This window comes from Neodiprion pinetum, chromosome 2 (assembly GCF_021155775.2).
Source record: "Neodiprion pinetum isolate iyNeoPine1 chromosome 2, iyNeoPine1.2, whole genome shotgun sequence".
In the NCBI taxonomy this organism is placed as follows: Eukaryota; Metazoa; Arthropoda; class Insecta; order Hymenoptera; family Diprionidae; genus Neodiprion; species Neodiprion pinetum.
This window is the reverse complement of record NC_060233.1, coordinates 37,051,282-37,068,536: the sequence shown is the minus strand read 5'-3', so window position 1 is coordinate 37,068,536 and position 17,255 is coordinate 37,051,282. Positions and strand designations below refer to the sequence as shown.

The window sequence follows — 17,255 nt, the reverse complement described above, 5'->3', positions numbered from 1 at the left end:
GCGTTTTCAAATACTGGAACATGTGCTGGCGACATATATCAGCTATACACGAGACCTCACAACTAGACTTGAATGAACTGTTTTTTCAACCGTTCAAACAGCGCTCCGTTATCCTCGCGCCTGAATTAATTTACATTCGGTAAATTTCACGAGTCAGGGTAAAATTTCGTGAGTTGTCAAATACAATTCTCACAGTTTTTCATCGCCCGAGCGTTTTCTGCCACTCTGTATACAACTCAGCATCACTCCCAGAGTAATTGGGAATTCCGAAAAGTCGATCTCACGTCGCTCTACATGTTTGTAGGTGCTAGGTGTGCGTTAGAGTGGTTTGGATTAAACAAAAAAAAATTTCGTTCTTACCCCCAAAGACGTTAGTGTTAGAAGGAAAAAAGATCCTCCCAAAAGATGAGCTCTCTAGCTCAAGTCTAACAAGTCGTTACTTTAATTTTTACTTCCCATTCATTTAATATAGGAAAAATTTCACTTTTCGTTAAAAGTTAAAATACTCTTAAACGATTCAAATTTTCGAAATTTATGCATGAGCCCTTAAAGCTGGTTCTTTAAGCTTTCCAAACCTTTGTATCAAAGCATATTTATCATCAATAAAACGCACATTACAGTCATCTGAAAACTACCAATTTTTACCAGAAAAGAGAAAATAGGTACTTCTCAGATGACAAACATTTGAGGTGGTAGGATCAAAAAACAAAAATTTTTTTTTTAACCACCCTAGTGTGCATTTGTTGATATTTACATTGAAGATGAAGTTTGTCGAAATTCCGGTCAGGAAGAAGAACGTTTAATAATTTGAAAGACGTGAGAATAAAAATCGACGTTTCGGCCGGTTTTTTTCCTATATTGTACAACAACAAATATTCGTTTGAACATTTTTCCTATGCTCTCAATCCAGAATTGTTGTTTTGAAGCATCCTGTTTGTCAATTATTATAGATATTTTTCCTGAGGATGGTCGGCAGGGCCCGGCCGAAACGTCGATGTTTATTCTCACGTCTTTCAAATTATTAAACGTTCTTCTTCCTGACCGGAATTTCGACAAACTTCATCTTCAATCTACCTCCTGGTCACGAACTTCCTTCATAGATATTTACATTGATAAGGTTTCGTATCTCAAGTGTTGACGTGATTAGACTTCGAAACTCTTTTCCGCGAATCATGTACCTGCAAATGGATTTAATCAATCTTATCGCGATATCAATATTTCAAAACCCTCGAATCGCGAAAACTCATGTGTTTAACTGACCAGCTGGGACCGGAGGAAAGTAGTCGATCTTCGTTGTTCACTCCTTACAAAAAGAAACTTACGTCGACAGATCTGGGCGACACAGCGCTCAACAGAATGGCCCTAATTCAATCAGGCTTAGTCCATTTGCCTCAGTGGCCATGCGCGATCGAGGGTTGGTTGGGTCCATGTTGGTATGTACCGACTATATGAGAGGCTTACATACCTAAATTTATGTGGCGTAATGTGCAACGACACGGAAGCCAGACTATGGAGAATCCAAATGGAATGTCGAAGGAGCATCGGGATAATCCAAAAGTGTTGACTGGTCTTAGGTCTCATAGTCACTTCACGCCACGTCAGAAACTACACCCACGTCGCCAGTAACTCACGATCTTATTAGATAAGTTACCTACCCGGTAAGTGAACGCAGCTCAAGACGATAAGCCGTCGGACGACGAGAGAAAGACCAGAGCCGATGTACTGCAGCATCATTGTTACCATATTACTTGACGCGAGAAGCTTTCGATTCAATTAATTGATCGGCTCTTCATGTACCGAATAGTTAGCTAGAAGTTGCGAACTATCGCTTTTCCGGCGCATGGATCAGTGAGACTCAGCTCAGTCTGGTTTTCGCCCGGTAAGTATGCCTGGTAAATTAATGTTTGCCCCTTAGACCTCGACACCCTCGCCAACCAAGATCCCGGGGCTAAGCCAAACAACCCCGAAGATCGACCACGGTAGAACCACATGATAAATGCCGTGCGAAACAAGAATTTCAATTTGCGGTCGGGCGTGACCGGAGTCGGGAACCACGGACTTCAAGGATGTTTCTCCGGACGCTTTGAAATCTGATAGAATATGTATAATAAATAGTAAAATAAGGATGAAAAACGAAATCCACCTGCAAATAACGTCGCCCTTTCCACTCCCCAACGTACAATAAGCCAGGAGCTATTTAAACATGAATATTGTAAGAGTATCACGACAGAGTCTCTCGTGTGGCTGCAAAAGTTTGAGGTTTTGGGTGACCTGTGGATGTTTTGTCTCCGTATGCTCGGTATTTTTTGACCTTAACTGACACGTTATTTCGAAATTAACATAAAAAAGCTCTGTTAATAATGATGAACATTTTCGAGATGAATTGTGAAGGAGTGAAGTGGGCAAGTGATGTTTCAGATTCGCGGCTATTTTTACGTTCACAGATTTTAACCCTCGTTTTTCGGACAGAGAAATAGAGAGCATTATTCTTCCCCTCTCGCGCGGATCAACTCCCCATTAACGAAAGAGCCATTCGCTCGATTGATTAAAACAAACCCTTTGAACGTATGCCGTCGCTTAAGCCCTCGGAAATAACAACAGACCAGTTATATTTCACACGAGAGTTACTCGAATCTACCAATGGCTCTACAATAAAATTGGGCCGTCCTTTTTGATCCAAAAAATGCACATTGAACTGTCAAAATTCATGAATGTGAAATATCGTGATGTTTGAAAAACTCACCGGGTAAGTCGAAGCTCCGCTTTAATCAACACTCTCGGAAAGCCTCCTATTTTCTCGGGGCTAAACGACGGGTTGTACGGATTCTCTAAACTTTATTCCCGCAGGGGAAGAGTGGATAGGAAATAGGGTTGCTTCCACTTTAATTCAATTCTGCCGAATGTTTTTCACCAACTGTATGAGATTCGAGAGGCCAAATCCACTCCACGCACATGCCGTGAACAGCATTCCTCATTTCGAAGGTAGTCCGTTACGATTACGTGAAATGAGAAAATCTTCCCTTCATTTATATGCTATTAAAACCGAGCAAATTTTTCACGGAAAACATAACTCCACTGACTAAGATCTAAGTGATAGATCGAGACGTCGGTGCGGTGCAGTGACAAATTAACCCACTCTCACGTTTCCCGAATCACTTCGAACACGTGTACAGCACGCGATTTCGTAGGGGTAATTTTTCTTCAAGAACGTGCCGAAAATTTCAAGATACGATATTCGTACATACGTCAAAAAAAGCCGCAACACACGCGTTTTACTCGCTCGCAATCAGTCATAACCGATCCGCGGTGGTCGGAATCCTCGACTGGACTTTTTTGAATTCTACCGAACGCACACACGACGGTACGTGACCGTTATTCCATTCGACACGAGGTAGTTTGAACGTTAGACGTTATCCCTCGAGGTCCCGGCCTTGACGAGCTGCCTCTGGAGAATGCAATTAATCCTCACCCAGTTTATCGAGTCTTGGTTCAATCAACAGTTGATGGCTATGCCGTTGAGCAGAATCAGTTCAAGAGCTGAAGAGATCCGAGACATATTCGAATTGATTTCTTGACGCGACTCGGCAGATTAGAAGATCTCCATTAACTCGTCGAATGTTCCGCGCAACGGCGGACGATCCTGGCTTCGGATCGAGGAGCACTCGGTGTCGAAACTTCCGCGACAACTCGCGAGGATCGATCCAGGCGCTTAGGAGCCTCCTTACCGACACTATGAAGCCTTGTTAAACGCTAAACAATACCCGGTTATACTCTAGACGTACTTAGCCAGGTCGATGTTGTCCCTAATTAAATCGCCGCCCTGATTGCCTACAGCCGTTCTGTCATCACGCCGAGATATAATCCGCGCGTATTTACCACCCCAACTTACGATTAGGACCCAGAGTATTTCAATTTCAATTCAATTATCCGATGAACGGGCACAGCGCCGACACGGCTCCCGGTCGGCATACTTGCGACATACCATTCCCGCTTCGCTGTACATTCGAAAGGACGAATTCCCCCCACCCCACTGGCAGGAGTTACTGCCGCGTTAATTCTAAGCAGCAAGCTATAGGCCTAGAATATTTTCGTGGCGCGAAATGCGAGGCGTGAAACGTGCGAGGTGCAGAATCCGTCAACTAATTAAAAGGTCGCAGTGCAGATAAGCGACCGCGGACGCACCAGACGGCACGGCGAGACGTTCAACGAAGGTCCCTGAAACCCTCTTGAGACTTGCGAGAGCAGCGTTGCGTTTCTTAATGAACGCCTCTATTATACGTACAACTATGTTCGCCTGCACACGTGACGTGACTGTAAGCTCGTTGCAAGGTCCTTACATGAGACATCATAACGTTTGACGATAGATACGAGGACATGTTTTCTCTGGTAAGAGTTACGTAACTGGGTTTTACCCAAAGATCGTCTCGTGCCGATCTGACAATCAATCGAGCATCTGAGAACGTTTCCGCTGGCTGTTAATTAACGGTTTGTTATCAACACTTTCAAGTGATAGGTTTAAGTCGCAGACAAGACATCTTGAATATAGCTGACAGCGTGATTTCTGCACTCAGTTGATTATTTATCCAGCTCCGTTTCGTACACTCGAGCAACGTGTCCAACACGGATGTTCACAGACAGCTGCTCTGTTACTTTCGACGATGACGAACTTGAAGCAATCGGGTAATCCAAATTCGCCTGACACTATGGCCGATAATATAAGCCATACGATATTATCGACTGATTAAATATATATCTCACCCGCAACCCTTGACGAAGCTGGGAGAACGCGGTCATCTAATTACTCCAGTGTTACGCTCAAATTGACACATAGCATACGCCAGCACGATGTTGCACCCTCTCTCAGGCTGACCTACATCCGTTCCCTGAGTAGTATATACCTGCAGCAACGACGTCGTACCGTCGAGCACAAGGGTGATTCTGGGCCGTTGTGCCTGGCAGATAGTCTGCGAGACCTCGGAGGGTCATTTCAAGTTTTCAAGAACCGCTGGAACCTGAAAATAATTTTGTCCGTGCCTCAAGACGGTTCGGAACTTCGTAGCTATACGTGCATCGAGGCATTTTGGCGTGACAAACAAACCTGAACAAGAGGGTCCCAGAGCTCGGTGAAATTGCCATTATGTTAAATTGTTGGACAGAAAATACTACCGTCTACCGGACGACAATTGGAGAAGCCTGGATGGGGAACGGTGGACGAAAGTTCAACGAGCAGACGAGGGTGCTGGAATACTGAAATACGGGTGGACTCGCCTCTCGCGATGTCGAGTGATGGCGCTCTCTTATTGAAAGATCACACCTTGAAGCGTTGGCGGATAATAACAATGTAACAAATGAGCGTACACGCCGGCCATTTGTCTTAAGCGTCCTTTGAAAATCAAATCTCAAATTTCACCCCTTCTCGGACGTTCTGCAGTGAAATTTCGCAATGTTTGATACCCCTGAAAGGGTAGGAAGCTACTATACGTTAATCACCGGTCAAGCAGAAAACGCGTCGTTTAAATTGATGCGATATAAGTTAACACGAGCGCGATCTCTCCGTTTGACGATGATGAGGATGATGCATCTGAATACGATAATCTCCGGAAGCAATCTCGATGCTTTAAAAATGTAATATCGGTCGAGAATACGTACACATCACAAGATGTTTACGACGGGATCCCCGGTGCTTTGAGATATCTCTTGGTATAACCATATATATATATATATGACAACAGGCTGAAAGGAATGATCGATCTCTGTCTACCGTGAGGTGGGAGGGACCTTGGAGGGAGGTCTAAAGGGGTCTAGTGATAAGGGTGTTCATAACCGGAGAGTAGGGAAGCAGGTGCGTCTTTGCCGTCCTCGGCAGCCGCACGATAGAATCCCCGTGCCTCCGATCCCCGCCCGGTTCTTCTCCGTAATGCGTTCTCCGAGCTTTCCGCGTTTCAGATCCCAACTTCCATGGACAACCAGTTTATCACCGGTTGTCGTCGCTCGTCAGGATCCACCCCGGCGTATTTCATTCCGTTGCAACGCAGCATTCGATACGATGTACAGGATATTAACTGAATGAGAGAGAGAGAGAGAGAGAGAGAGAGAGAGAGAGAGAGAGAGAGAGAGGACGGTAAAATTTTCATTGCGTAGATGGCGAATTTCCCTCCGTAATTCTATGCCAAATTATAATTCGGTAACTTCATAAATTAGCTCTGCGGAAGTTTGCTCGTATATAAGAGTAACTTGGTGAAACGTGATCCTCCCCCCACTCAAACACGGCAGTGAAAAATTTTTGAATTCAAATGCGGTCGCTCCTTTTAATTCACGGAAGATGTTGAATGCTTGCGGGGTGAACGGGGAATGAACGAGGACGGAGGAGCTTTTTATTTGGCAGATATCGTTGACGCTACACCGAGGTATCACGTGATCTTTATTGAAGCGGGGAAAAGAAGACAGATTTCAATCTTTCGTCACGACCGCGACGGGGGAACGCGTATACCGTTGGAGAGAATGAAAAAGTAAAGTAAAAAGAAAAAGTAAAAAGTAAAAAGAAAAAAATCGGCGAGGGTGAGAAATGAGGGGGCGCAAGAAAGTAGGAAATTTCTCAAGTCTTTTGTCTCACCGAGCTAATATCCCGTCTTAGACAGACTGATAAGACTTCCATGAAGGAACGGCTACGAGGAGTCAGAGAATTCCGAATTGCCCGGAGGGAACACCGGGACAGTCGCGCTAATCAGTCCAACCCTCGTCTCTTGTTCTCACCGGCAGCCCCGAGGCTGGGTCACCAAGCAAATAAGGTCAGTTTCGCTTCGCTAAGGTCTAATCCGTAGACCGCGACAAAGCCGGACTGTAACTTTCATTTTTCCTCTACGGTTCCGACTTGTTTCTTTCTCTCTCTTTGCCTTTCACCTTTATTTTCTCCTGTCCGGGGGTTCGATTCATCGGCAACTACACGGCACGGCATTGCGACCGATGTAAAAAGTAAAAGGTGACTTTTCTCAATTTCCCCTTCTTTCACTTATAGAAACCAACATTTCCGACGCAATCCAATTAAAATCTAACTCACAACTTGAAAGGTCGGCGCCACTCGTAGCGTAGGAATTTGAAAATTCGAGCTAGCTTGTACCTTTCCTCCCCAATATTCAACGTCAAATAGAAAAAAAAAATCAAAAAATGGAAATCCACAGAAGAACGGTTTTTACAAAAACTGACGAGCGTCTCTATCGGCTATATAGAATATTCCACGCTATACTTTTGACGCTCTGTTGCAGATGATTTGAAAAGTCTGACCAGGAACCTTGTAAACAAGCATTAATAATGAACTGCTGGAATCGAATTCACAGTAAAAAGCTCCCGCTTTGCCATTTTTTGATGCGTGTAATGTTGAATATTTTTACGTACCGACGCGTTGGCATGGTTATGGGGTTTCAGGCACTAGACCGAGAAGCCGCAGCCCCCTTCCTACGAGACTCGAACTAAGGGCGGAACAGAGAATTGTTTACAACCCTCGAAACAGAGGGGTGTATATAAACAGGAAGTTATGCAACCGTATTACGCCGAGTTATGTATCAGTCAAGTATGTCGGATATGTTACTCGTAGTGGTGCAGTAGATTAGTTGAATAAGATTCGCAAGGACGTCTCGATGCGTAAGAGGTCGCGAGCAGATTGCCCAGTTATCTGATTGCGAGGTAAATTTTTTTCCCGACCCGAATTAGAATTTATACACCCTTGAAAATCCGCAGAGTGTAGAGGTACGCTTATAGCTAGCTTAAGAAAGTAATAAGCCAAAGTTCGGTCGATGTCGCGTTACTTTTGAACCTCGAGCTAAATATTCCTAACGATCAAATAAGTGTCCTCAGTGTGGCGCGTGGGTGCAAGGAGATCGGGAGTAACGGTGAAAATGGTCCGCGAGGAGGTCGAAGGAGGGCTGAAAAGGCGGGATCTGAACGTACCGCCGCTCGGGGATGATATACGACCTGAAAATTAATATCAATTTACAACAAAGTTGCGACCATGCCAGAGGCTGGTGCTACAGGCCTGAAGGATGAAGAAGGTTACAGCGGTATAATAATTGGCGAGGCAGATAGGCAGGTAGGTTGGTAAGAATGTGTCCACCACCTCCGGCGGTGACTTGGAACCTTGAGAATTATTATTTTTTCTTCATGTTCTGATAAACTTGAATGATATTCCGCAAACTCGCACCCTCGAATTAAGTGGAAGTGTAAAAAGAAAAAGAGGGGAAAAAACACTTTTTCACTCGACACAGGCAATTTATCATTTATTACAGAAAAAAAAAATTCCCCGTCTCACAGGCGTGCGAGTAATAAGCGAAAAGTTTCTTTTTTTTTTTCTGTCGTTCGAAAAATTTGACGAAAAAACCCACCCTTCATATTGCCACACCTACATCTATTATCTATCAATGGTTTTGCTGTGACGAGCGGCGCAAATGCCGTTGCGGAACGAAGGGCAGCACCGGGAAAACGAAAAACGAGCAGTGCCACTAATTAGCACCGCGTTTTGGTGACACGCTCGGACGTAGGAATGTTTGCAACACGCGGGGCACGAATTAAATGTCACTGAAGTGTAACCACAGACGCATCGACCCTCAACGACACGAGGGGTGATTCACTGACTCTGGATCGCAACACCCCGCCCGCCAGTCTGTATCTACTCCCCGGGAATAGCAGCCTGCCCACTTTTCCCTTCGGGATCATTTTTTCTCTATTTTTCACCTCCCGTTGAAAACTTCCAGCGTCGTTACACTCTCATTGACAAAAGCGGTGACTACATCTCTACGCGGTGTATACGCAGCAGCAGGTAAATCGGTGGCAAGTTCTTGAATGAAATCTGAACAAGAGTCGTAATAAAAATTCATGACTTATAATATATTTAATTATTCTTGTTCGAAACAACCGAATTCGTTATCATGGTACGGATGAAAAATCTATTTCCGAACAATTTCACCCTAAGAAGTCATCATTTTTCAAACCCAAGAGACGTTCTTCTTGAATCCACAGTTTTGCTAACTCAATTGATGGTCTGAAATTTCTTCTGGTCATTAATTTTTCCATAAATTACTTACACGCAGATAAATCTCATTTTCGTATGAAATTTTGTCGAACTTCGCTAACGAGATTGATCAGCCAGTAAAAAATGAATTCTAATACCGTTTGCCATTTTGCACTCCTGGTTTTGTTTGTAGTGAGATTTTTTTTACCTCTCCTGTCTGTTTTCCCTTTTTAGTTGGACGATTATTTTGAGCGAGGATCGGCACCCCCTGTATCATACGGGGCATCCCATTACCAGTTCAATATTTCAGGGTTCTGTGTGTACGTGTTGGTATAGTACCGCGGGTAGCCATCTCCGGTAACCTTCCTTTGTCGTAACTCTCGCAGAGTCCCGGGCTCTGCCGGTGTTACCCACCTATATATATAACGTTATATGTATATACATATACATATATATACAACGATCGTACCGTAACTTGCACCCTTTTGCAGACCTGTAATAATACTGATATACCACGATAACAACATTAATAATAATGGTAGTAGTAATAATAATAGTAACAGCTGCAAGGGACTAAGAGTGATTGTAAGAATAACTCAAGTTATTAATACACCATCGTGCCACCCGTATAAATTCATGTATGATATGAAGACTTGAAATATTTGAATCTTCATTTCATTCTAGTTCTTACATTTTAACAAGATCTAAATGAAGTTTTTCTTATTATCAATACATCATCGGCCCGGTGAACAACGTATCGATCTGGACGATCGATAACAAAGATGATTTTACTGCTGGAAATTGGCTGTACTCGTACGGAAAAGTCAAAAGGTGATTTGTACCGATGATTGAACACTCTATCTGGTCATGAAATGAGCATTAACAAGATCGGGCAATCCGTCAGTTTGAAACCGCGCGACAAGCTGTCACCGCAATAGGATGGAATGATTCCGAACGAATAATGACTACACCACATATAATGAAAATAACCACGCTTCGGGGCGAAACTAGTCGACTTCGATAACCCTGAATGCGATAATGAAAGAATAAAGAGAATAAATTGTTCGTTGATCGGGAGAGGATGAGGATTCTGGCCACATCCTTAGAAAAGTATCCTGTTTCGTCGTCCAACGTAACAGCATCGGTATAATCCCAGGGTTTAGATACTCGCAATTTCCCGATGGGAAAACACAGCCCTGCAGTTGTTTTATTGCCCGGCGTCTTTTACTGCGGTAACTGTTTAGGGCTGGAGGCCATCCGGAAAAGCGGTAGCCTGCAGAAATCCATTTTCCCCATCCACCCGGCAACCCGCCCGACTCGCCGTGTCGCACCCTTCTTATTGTTAATATATAGCGTGACATTATACTTGGAAACAGGCAAATGTAATAGAGTAAAAATTGTGAATTGCGAGTTCTAGGCTTATTGTTGTTTTCGCAAATTCATCCTGAGGTAGCGAGAACCTGGATGGTGATTGCGGGAGGTGAAGTGGGGATTACCCGAATAAAGATCTCGGGAAAAGATCGGAGCGTCAAAGAGCGCGGAACGAGAAGTGCTCGGACGAATGCGAACTGAATATTGATAGAAGGAGGACGAGTGTCTGTGTGTATGAGTGTGTCTGCATGTATGGGCATAAATACGCGTGGGCGTATAAACCGATGGTGAAAATTTTAGAGAAATTCTTAACTGCGCCGATAGCTCAGAAATTCCGAATAATTCCTCTGAGCATCGCTACGCGTGAGGAGAATATATACCTGCACATTTCGAGCAGTAATAAGCGCTCGGTCGATTGGGTGGTGAACGTAATCAAATGGCGCACGTGCGTCTTTCACCTCTGAGCAGTTTTATTTTCAATTAATACCACCAAGTCAATTTCAATCTTCTATAAGAGGTCGATAACACTGTTTACCATAAATTTCTCGGTGAAGAAATATTTAGTTTGTTTATTACCGCAGTCTGTAATTTTTTAACAAGAATTGATGTGTAATTATTAATAATACGAGACGGTAGAAGCTACGGTTAAAAAAAAAAAGAATCCAACGAAACTCGAACCCTTGACGAAATTGCGCTTATAACGTCGAAGTTGGAATTCTCTAAAATTCTAATCATTGTTAATGGATATTATTTAATAATAATCTATGTATAAAATTCTAGATCTCTACTTCGGCTAACATATGTTGTTCCGGGTAGTTTCTGCCGTCTACTGACCGCGTAAAGCCGATACGGCAGAGTTTCGTGGAGCACCATAGATTCTGGAGGGATTGGAAGGCGTTTCTAGATTTGATACTACCAAATGGCGGTTTCAATAAATCAGGCTCGTTCAACACCGTTTAATTAAAGCAGTGTGCCTACGCTTTGCGGTGTAATGGGTCCTCGGCTTTCAGCACGACCCGAATTCCTGCCCACCGTAGGCACTGCGGCTCCCTCGGGCCGAGCATGCGAGGGTTGTACCGGATTTTGATACGTTCCATTTTTGGAAAGTGAAATTGGGCGAGTAAGTCGGGTTGTAGGTTTAAAACATACATATACGTACGAAAGAATAAATACGCAGCTGGTAATAATACGTGATTTAAATTACGAAGAGAAACTTTCGATAACGTTTTTCAGATTCCGTACGCGAAGGACACTTTCTGAGAGTAAAAAGAGAATTTTTTTACAAAGAACAGGAGGGTGGTGATTTTTTCTCGCGTCGTCCTATTAATCCCGTTTAATACATGACCTGGCCATCGCTCGTTAAAAATGGATTACTGGTTTTTAAGATATAAATTTTCGGGGAAATAACCCCCAGCACTCACCCCGCATATTTCACTTCGGCGAATCGTTGCTTTACGGGCAGACCCAGCCTGAGAAATGGACTCGACAGGGATGATGACTTTGTTTGAATAGGTCACTTTGACGGATTCACGTTTCACGTGTGTTTCGAGTCTATGTCAAACATACCTGAATTCTCTGTTGAACCGGAGCCAGAACTGCGACTGAAAGTGTTACGAGTGAAGGATTTGGAGAATTTCGCTCGAGGAAACTTGCTCCTAGACTTGACAGCGTTGTTGTATCAAAGAGCGAACGAAGTAATAAATCATAAATCGGGGGTTCGTAAGGTGCGAAAGTGTCGAATTATTATTAAAATATCAGATATTAGAGTAACTTGTCACGCTTGCGAAACTTTCACGAGCTACTACCTCGTTCCTCTGTATTGAGTCTCGAAATTTTTATGTAACAAGAGAAGTAAAACGGTATCAAAACCATCCCTTAATCAAACACGACAAAGTACCCTCGGATTCGACGGATCAATAATTGGACGATGGATACATTTACGTAGCTGTACTCGCAGCGTGGATGAAAATACCTTCAACGACCCCATCGGTTTGATTATACAGCTCAGCCTCCCGCTTTCATCCATCAGACTGAAATATTTTTACCGTTTCATTTCCATCAACTCCCACTTCAGTCAGTGTGCTGCTTTTAGTTTTTCCCATAGATAGCCGAGACCATCACCAAGTGATGATCCATTTTCAACCACTCTGCAAACAGAAGCGAAGCAGGGTAAAACCTAACGAACTCGAATCATTTTCTCTTTGAACATCTGAAATTTGGCAATAATTTTGAATTTCGAATCTGCTCTCTCGAGCCTGGGTGGCCAAGGATGAAAAAGTTCGGCACTGACGAGCGTAATAAAAATTGAAAACCCATTACAAGCATTAACCATTCGCTTTATTTGCGAACGGGGTATTCGCCTGGAATTCGATACGAGTAATTGCCTTCGCAATTTGCCTTTCCCGAATCGTAAAATGCGAAAATAGACAGATTGAATCAATAGTGTCACGCCAACTCTCGGAAGGGAGAACAATAATAATAAACCTAGTCCATCATTATAATTGAACTTACGAGCAATATTCGATCCTTCTTTCAGGTCTCCTGAGACTGCAGCAAATATACCAAGGATTGAGGCCAGGCAACGATTCTTTCCAAGTAGAAACGGTAAAGAGGATACAGAACATGTCAGAGGCGATTGATTTCCTTCGAAGTCTCGAGGAATTGAGTAGGTAAGTGAAACACTGATTGCCAAATTGGAATGAGAATACGTTGAGAAAATTATAATGCTAAATATATTTTTTTTTCAACACAGTAAAAAACAAAACAACTTAAAAAATTCCGTTCGGATTGCGAAACGCTTTGAGATTCAGGATTCGGGTGTAAGGTTATCAAAATACGTACAGACGTATTTTATCTTGTTACAGAGACCTCGCACTTCGTCCTCCCCCAGATTCACCAATTTTTTTTATCAACTCCGCAGCACTTTCGAAACATCCATTGCTAGAAATGAAATTCGCGAAGGTGCAGCGATAGGTACATCAGTTTAAAAGTACTTACAGACGATATTTCTCACTCTCAAATCGAACCTCAATTACTCTTCCCGAAGTATCGAGAATCTCGCGTCGTATGAGAACTTTTTCTACTTTCAATCTTACAAAGACTCTCGGGGAGTAAACACAATCAATAACCGCGCGGCGGTTATTGGCTCGACTTCTCTGAAAATAATAAATCCCTCCCAGCTAGCGGAAAATGATATCTATAAGTCTCCCGACTCCGGAGTGCTCGGATGTGCAAACCTCATTCGCGAGGAGCAACGTCCCCCGAAATATCTGAATTTCGCAAGTTGGATCGCAGGAGGCGGTGGACGCGCTGCGGTATTTCAGTTTCTCGAGAATTTCAACCGCATCTGTCACGGTCCGGTACACTGGCACTTCCATGGGGGCTGCTGCCCCGGGGCTGGTCGGCTAATAACGTATATCTCTCGGACAGTGCGGCACAGGCTGGTTTATTACAGTTTAGAATACGTACCGCGGAGCGGGCGGGCGAACTCGTAGATGACCACGATCGTCCCGCAGTCCCCGAGTTCTGGTCCACCCTTGTTCTCTTGTCACCTTACGCCCCGCGTTGCTCACTGCAAAGTAGACTCCGCTCCGAGCCGCAGGATCCTCCAGAGACAAGTTTCTTGCGGTTTTCGAGCTTCGCGAAACCCAGAACGCGCGGCGAGGTTTGCGCCCGAGGCTTTCCTTCTCGGTAGGTACACGTATATATTATATGTTGTACATCCATCCATCTGCGCATAAAACGCGACTACACGCCGGGTACACGTCAAATTTCGGCCAAATTACACAGAGAAAATCTAGTCCCAGGAGTATTGCGGAACGAGATGAACGGAGGTAGCGTCGTCTAACAGTCGCGATTAGCCTTTGCAGTACGGATCGCAGGAATAGCGTGAAGAAAGAAACGATGTCGCTTGTTAATTGGGGTTTTTTTATTTTTAATTTCAGATGGAGCAACAAATACGTGGTCCTTGATTGCCCGACCGATATGGCGAAGGACATCGTGGTCAGCCACGTCAGAGACGTGGCCTTGGGAAAGAGGACGTATCACTATCTCCTGAGCGGATTGGTGAGCACTTGCCACGGCTAACGTGCCAAAACCCTTCGTGCGTATTGGCGCGACACCTCGAATTCACAAACGTGCAACACTTTGAGAACGGCAGCGGGATCCCTCAAATTACTAGAAACCACAGAGGACTCGGCGACGTTTCGAACAAATTTAGTATACAGGCGATTACGTACTAAGATTACGGAATTTTAATTACACGCAATTCATGGATCGTGAAGGTTCTCGTTCTCGGTCAGATTCTTTAATTGCGCATACCGACTCGAGAATTTCGAAAGTCGCTCGAGCGATTCTGGCCGAGGATTCACGGAACGTAAAATACGTCGCTGTACCGCCGTGGGCTTGGCATCGCGACTAATTATCGAATTTATGCAATATTTACCTTGCACGCGATTCAGGGCGCCGGCTTTACCTCCGGTTATTCAGCGCGAATTGCAGCGTGCATACATCGCGTATCCTGATTCAACCAGGCAACCACTGGGACGTAAATGCCCCCGAAGTGTGTCAGTTACTCGGTGTTAATATTGACAGACCGTTAAAACATTAAACATTTTAAGGAAATGAAATCTGTCAACAGCAGCAGGCGAATGCAAACATAATTATAAAAGATTTCCCTCTTGCCTTCGCGTTCTCGTTTCACTTCTCATCCACGTTTTCATCCTTGCTCGATCTCTCCCTCTTTTTCACCTGCCCCGTGCACCCGCCATCCACCTCCGTTCGCCTTCGTCCTCGCGCACCGGGAAAATCGTCGATCCGACAACGCTGGTGTGCGGGGAAAAATATTTACCGTTCCAGTATCAGCCTGCGCTGAAAATGCTGACGTAAATCAAACTGACCAACCACTAGAGCGCAGCGTTTGCACTTTGCACGATCAGGAACTTGATAGGAATCAAGCACGGATGTGTACGAATAACGAAGTAAAGAAGAAAGAAGAAAAATAAGAATGAACGGAAGAAAGTTGGCATGAGTAAACCTGGGGATTTCTTTCCAAAGTTGATCAATAACTCAACCGCCGTACTTGTATTATTTTGCAAAGTTTGATTAATACAACGATATACCAGAGTCAATTTAGGCAGACATTGCTTAATATCCGATCTGCTGGAAAATAAATAAAAACGGTGCTAATAAATACCGCGCATATTCTTCTGAATGCTTGTGCAACGTTTTGCAATATAAATTTCACCGCAAGATTGCTCTCTCAGCCAGATTGCGATGTATAAATAATAAAATGCTAATACGACGCAGGATTTCATTGCCTAAAATAACATTTTATTCACGTTTATTTTGTGATGGTCATTCGCACACAGAACGGAATGGCACTTAAGGGTCGGACCGGTACCGTTCAATTTTCGAAAGCAGGGAGAATACAAATCCCATCAGGTTGTAAAACAATTGTACAAAAAACTGAACGAACGATCATTATTCAACGAAATGACTCAGTTATGCCAAATTTACAAGTTGATCGTTGGGATCTTGATTAGTCTATCGGAAAGAATACGACGATAAATAAAATCTTCATGTTTTTTCACTTAGGAGCGATTTTCTCTTGACCCTTTTAGTCACAGTAGTAAGCACCACCTACTTTATATCCATTTTTTTGTATATTTACAGAACTTTTCAACATATTTTTTTGCGGTTCTTTGCTATTTCTGATATTATACTAATTGGTTTTCAATACTTGAGAGTAATTATTGCGATACAATGTAAATTATTATTGTTAGAAACAAATTGATTGAAAAAACTCGTCAAAATTGAAGGCATAATTCATTTCCGAGAAAGTTACCCCTCTACACGTACACATGTTTTAAATAAATTACATGTTTTAAGGGTCACGAATTACGATTCTGAAATCGGATTTTAAAAATTCAACATGGCGGATCCAATCTGGCGGACAACAGTTTCAAATTCGATTAAATCCGGAGAAAAAACTCTATCCGGGAGTTTTTGGGGTCGCTGATTAGAAATATGAAACAAGATTATGAAAATTTAGTACGGCGAATCCAATCAGCGACCCTGAAAACCCCTGCATAGAGATTCTTTACTGTATTCGATCAAATTTGATATTTTCGACCACCATATTAGATCCACTATTTGGAATTTTCAAAATCGTATTTCAGATTTATAACGAGCGACCCCAAAAACCACAGAATATTATCTTTTCATAAAAGTTGTCTCGGCAGAATAACGTGTGACTCAAAAGGTCAATTCAAAAGTTGGGGACTCGTCGTAGGTCAGACGTCCGATTAACTTGTCCGATGCGATCGATAATATCGTAGTCTACACCGAAAAGCGGAAGTTGAGTAGAATTTTCTCGAACCCTGGCTTACGCGGGTTATTCCCTTGTTATGTTATCAGATAATGGACGACCGTTGGGAGAGTGAGGTGATCGAGTACGGGGCGATCAACATCACAGGATTTCGCATTGTGGACGCCACTCGACGCCATGTCAAGGAGTTCCTCTCGAAGCTGGCTACTTCCCAAGGCGCCGGTCGCGAGTCCATTTCCGTACGTACACAGCGCCTGAGTTGTCTATCTCAAGGTTCGATTTAATTTTCTCGAAAAGTTCCGCCTCGCAGGATTATAAACGTACATACCTAAACTCCTTGGACGTGAAAAGCGAAAGAATGCTTAACCGCTAAAAGCGAATAAATAAACCTCGGTTGTAAAAGTATAAAGTGTCGCAGCGTAGAAACTGCAGAGTTTACTTGTCATTTATCCGTTTTCCGCGATCACGCGTACTCACAATTAGATTTTTCCTTTAACTTACACCGTTGACAACCCCGCAGAGCGTTGTTTAAATACCTAAGACAGTCGGACATGA

At 43.5% G+C, this 17,255-nt stretch overlaps 1 protein-coding gene and 1 long non-coding RNA gene across 3 annotated transcripts in view; one reads left to right on the top strand and one right to left on the bottom strand.

Moving 5' to 3' along the window:
• Positions 1-17,255, top strand: part of GluRIB (Glutamate receptor IB) — a 153,664-nt gene that overhangs the window by 123,340 nt on the left and 13,069 nt on the right. For both annotated transcript variants that reach the window (XM_046610334.2, XM_046610335.2), the window contains exons 5-7: positions 12,909-13,041; positions 14,317-14,437; positions 16,790-16,939. In XM_046610334.2, coding sequence (XP_046466290.1) covers positions 12,909-13,041; positions 14,317-14,437; positions 16,790-16,939 — 404 coding nt within the window. The remainder of the gene's footprint in view (positions 1-12,908; positions 13,042-14,316; positions 14,438-16,789; positions 16,940-17,255) is intronic.
• LOC124211360 (uncharacterized) overlaps positions 1-17,255 on the bottom strand; it is a 154,153-nt gene that overhangs the window by 126,108 nt on the left and 10,790 nt on the right. The gene's annotated exons all lie outside the window — the stretch shown is intronic.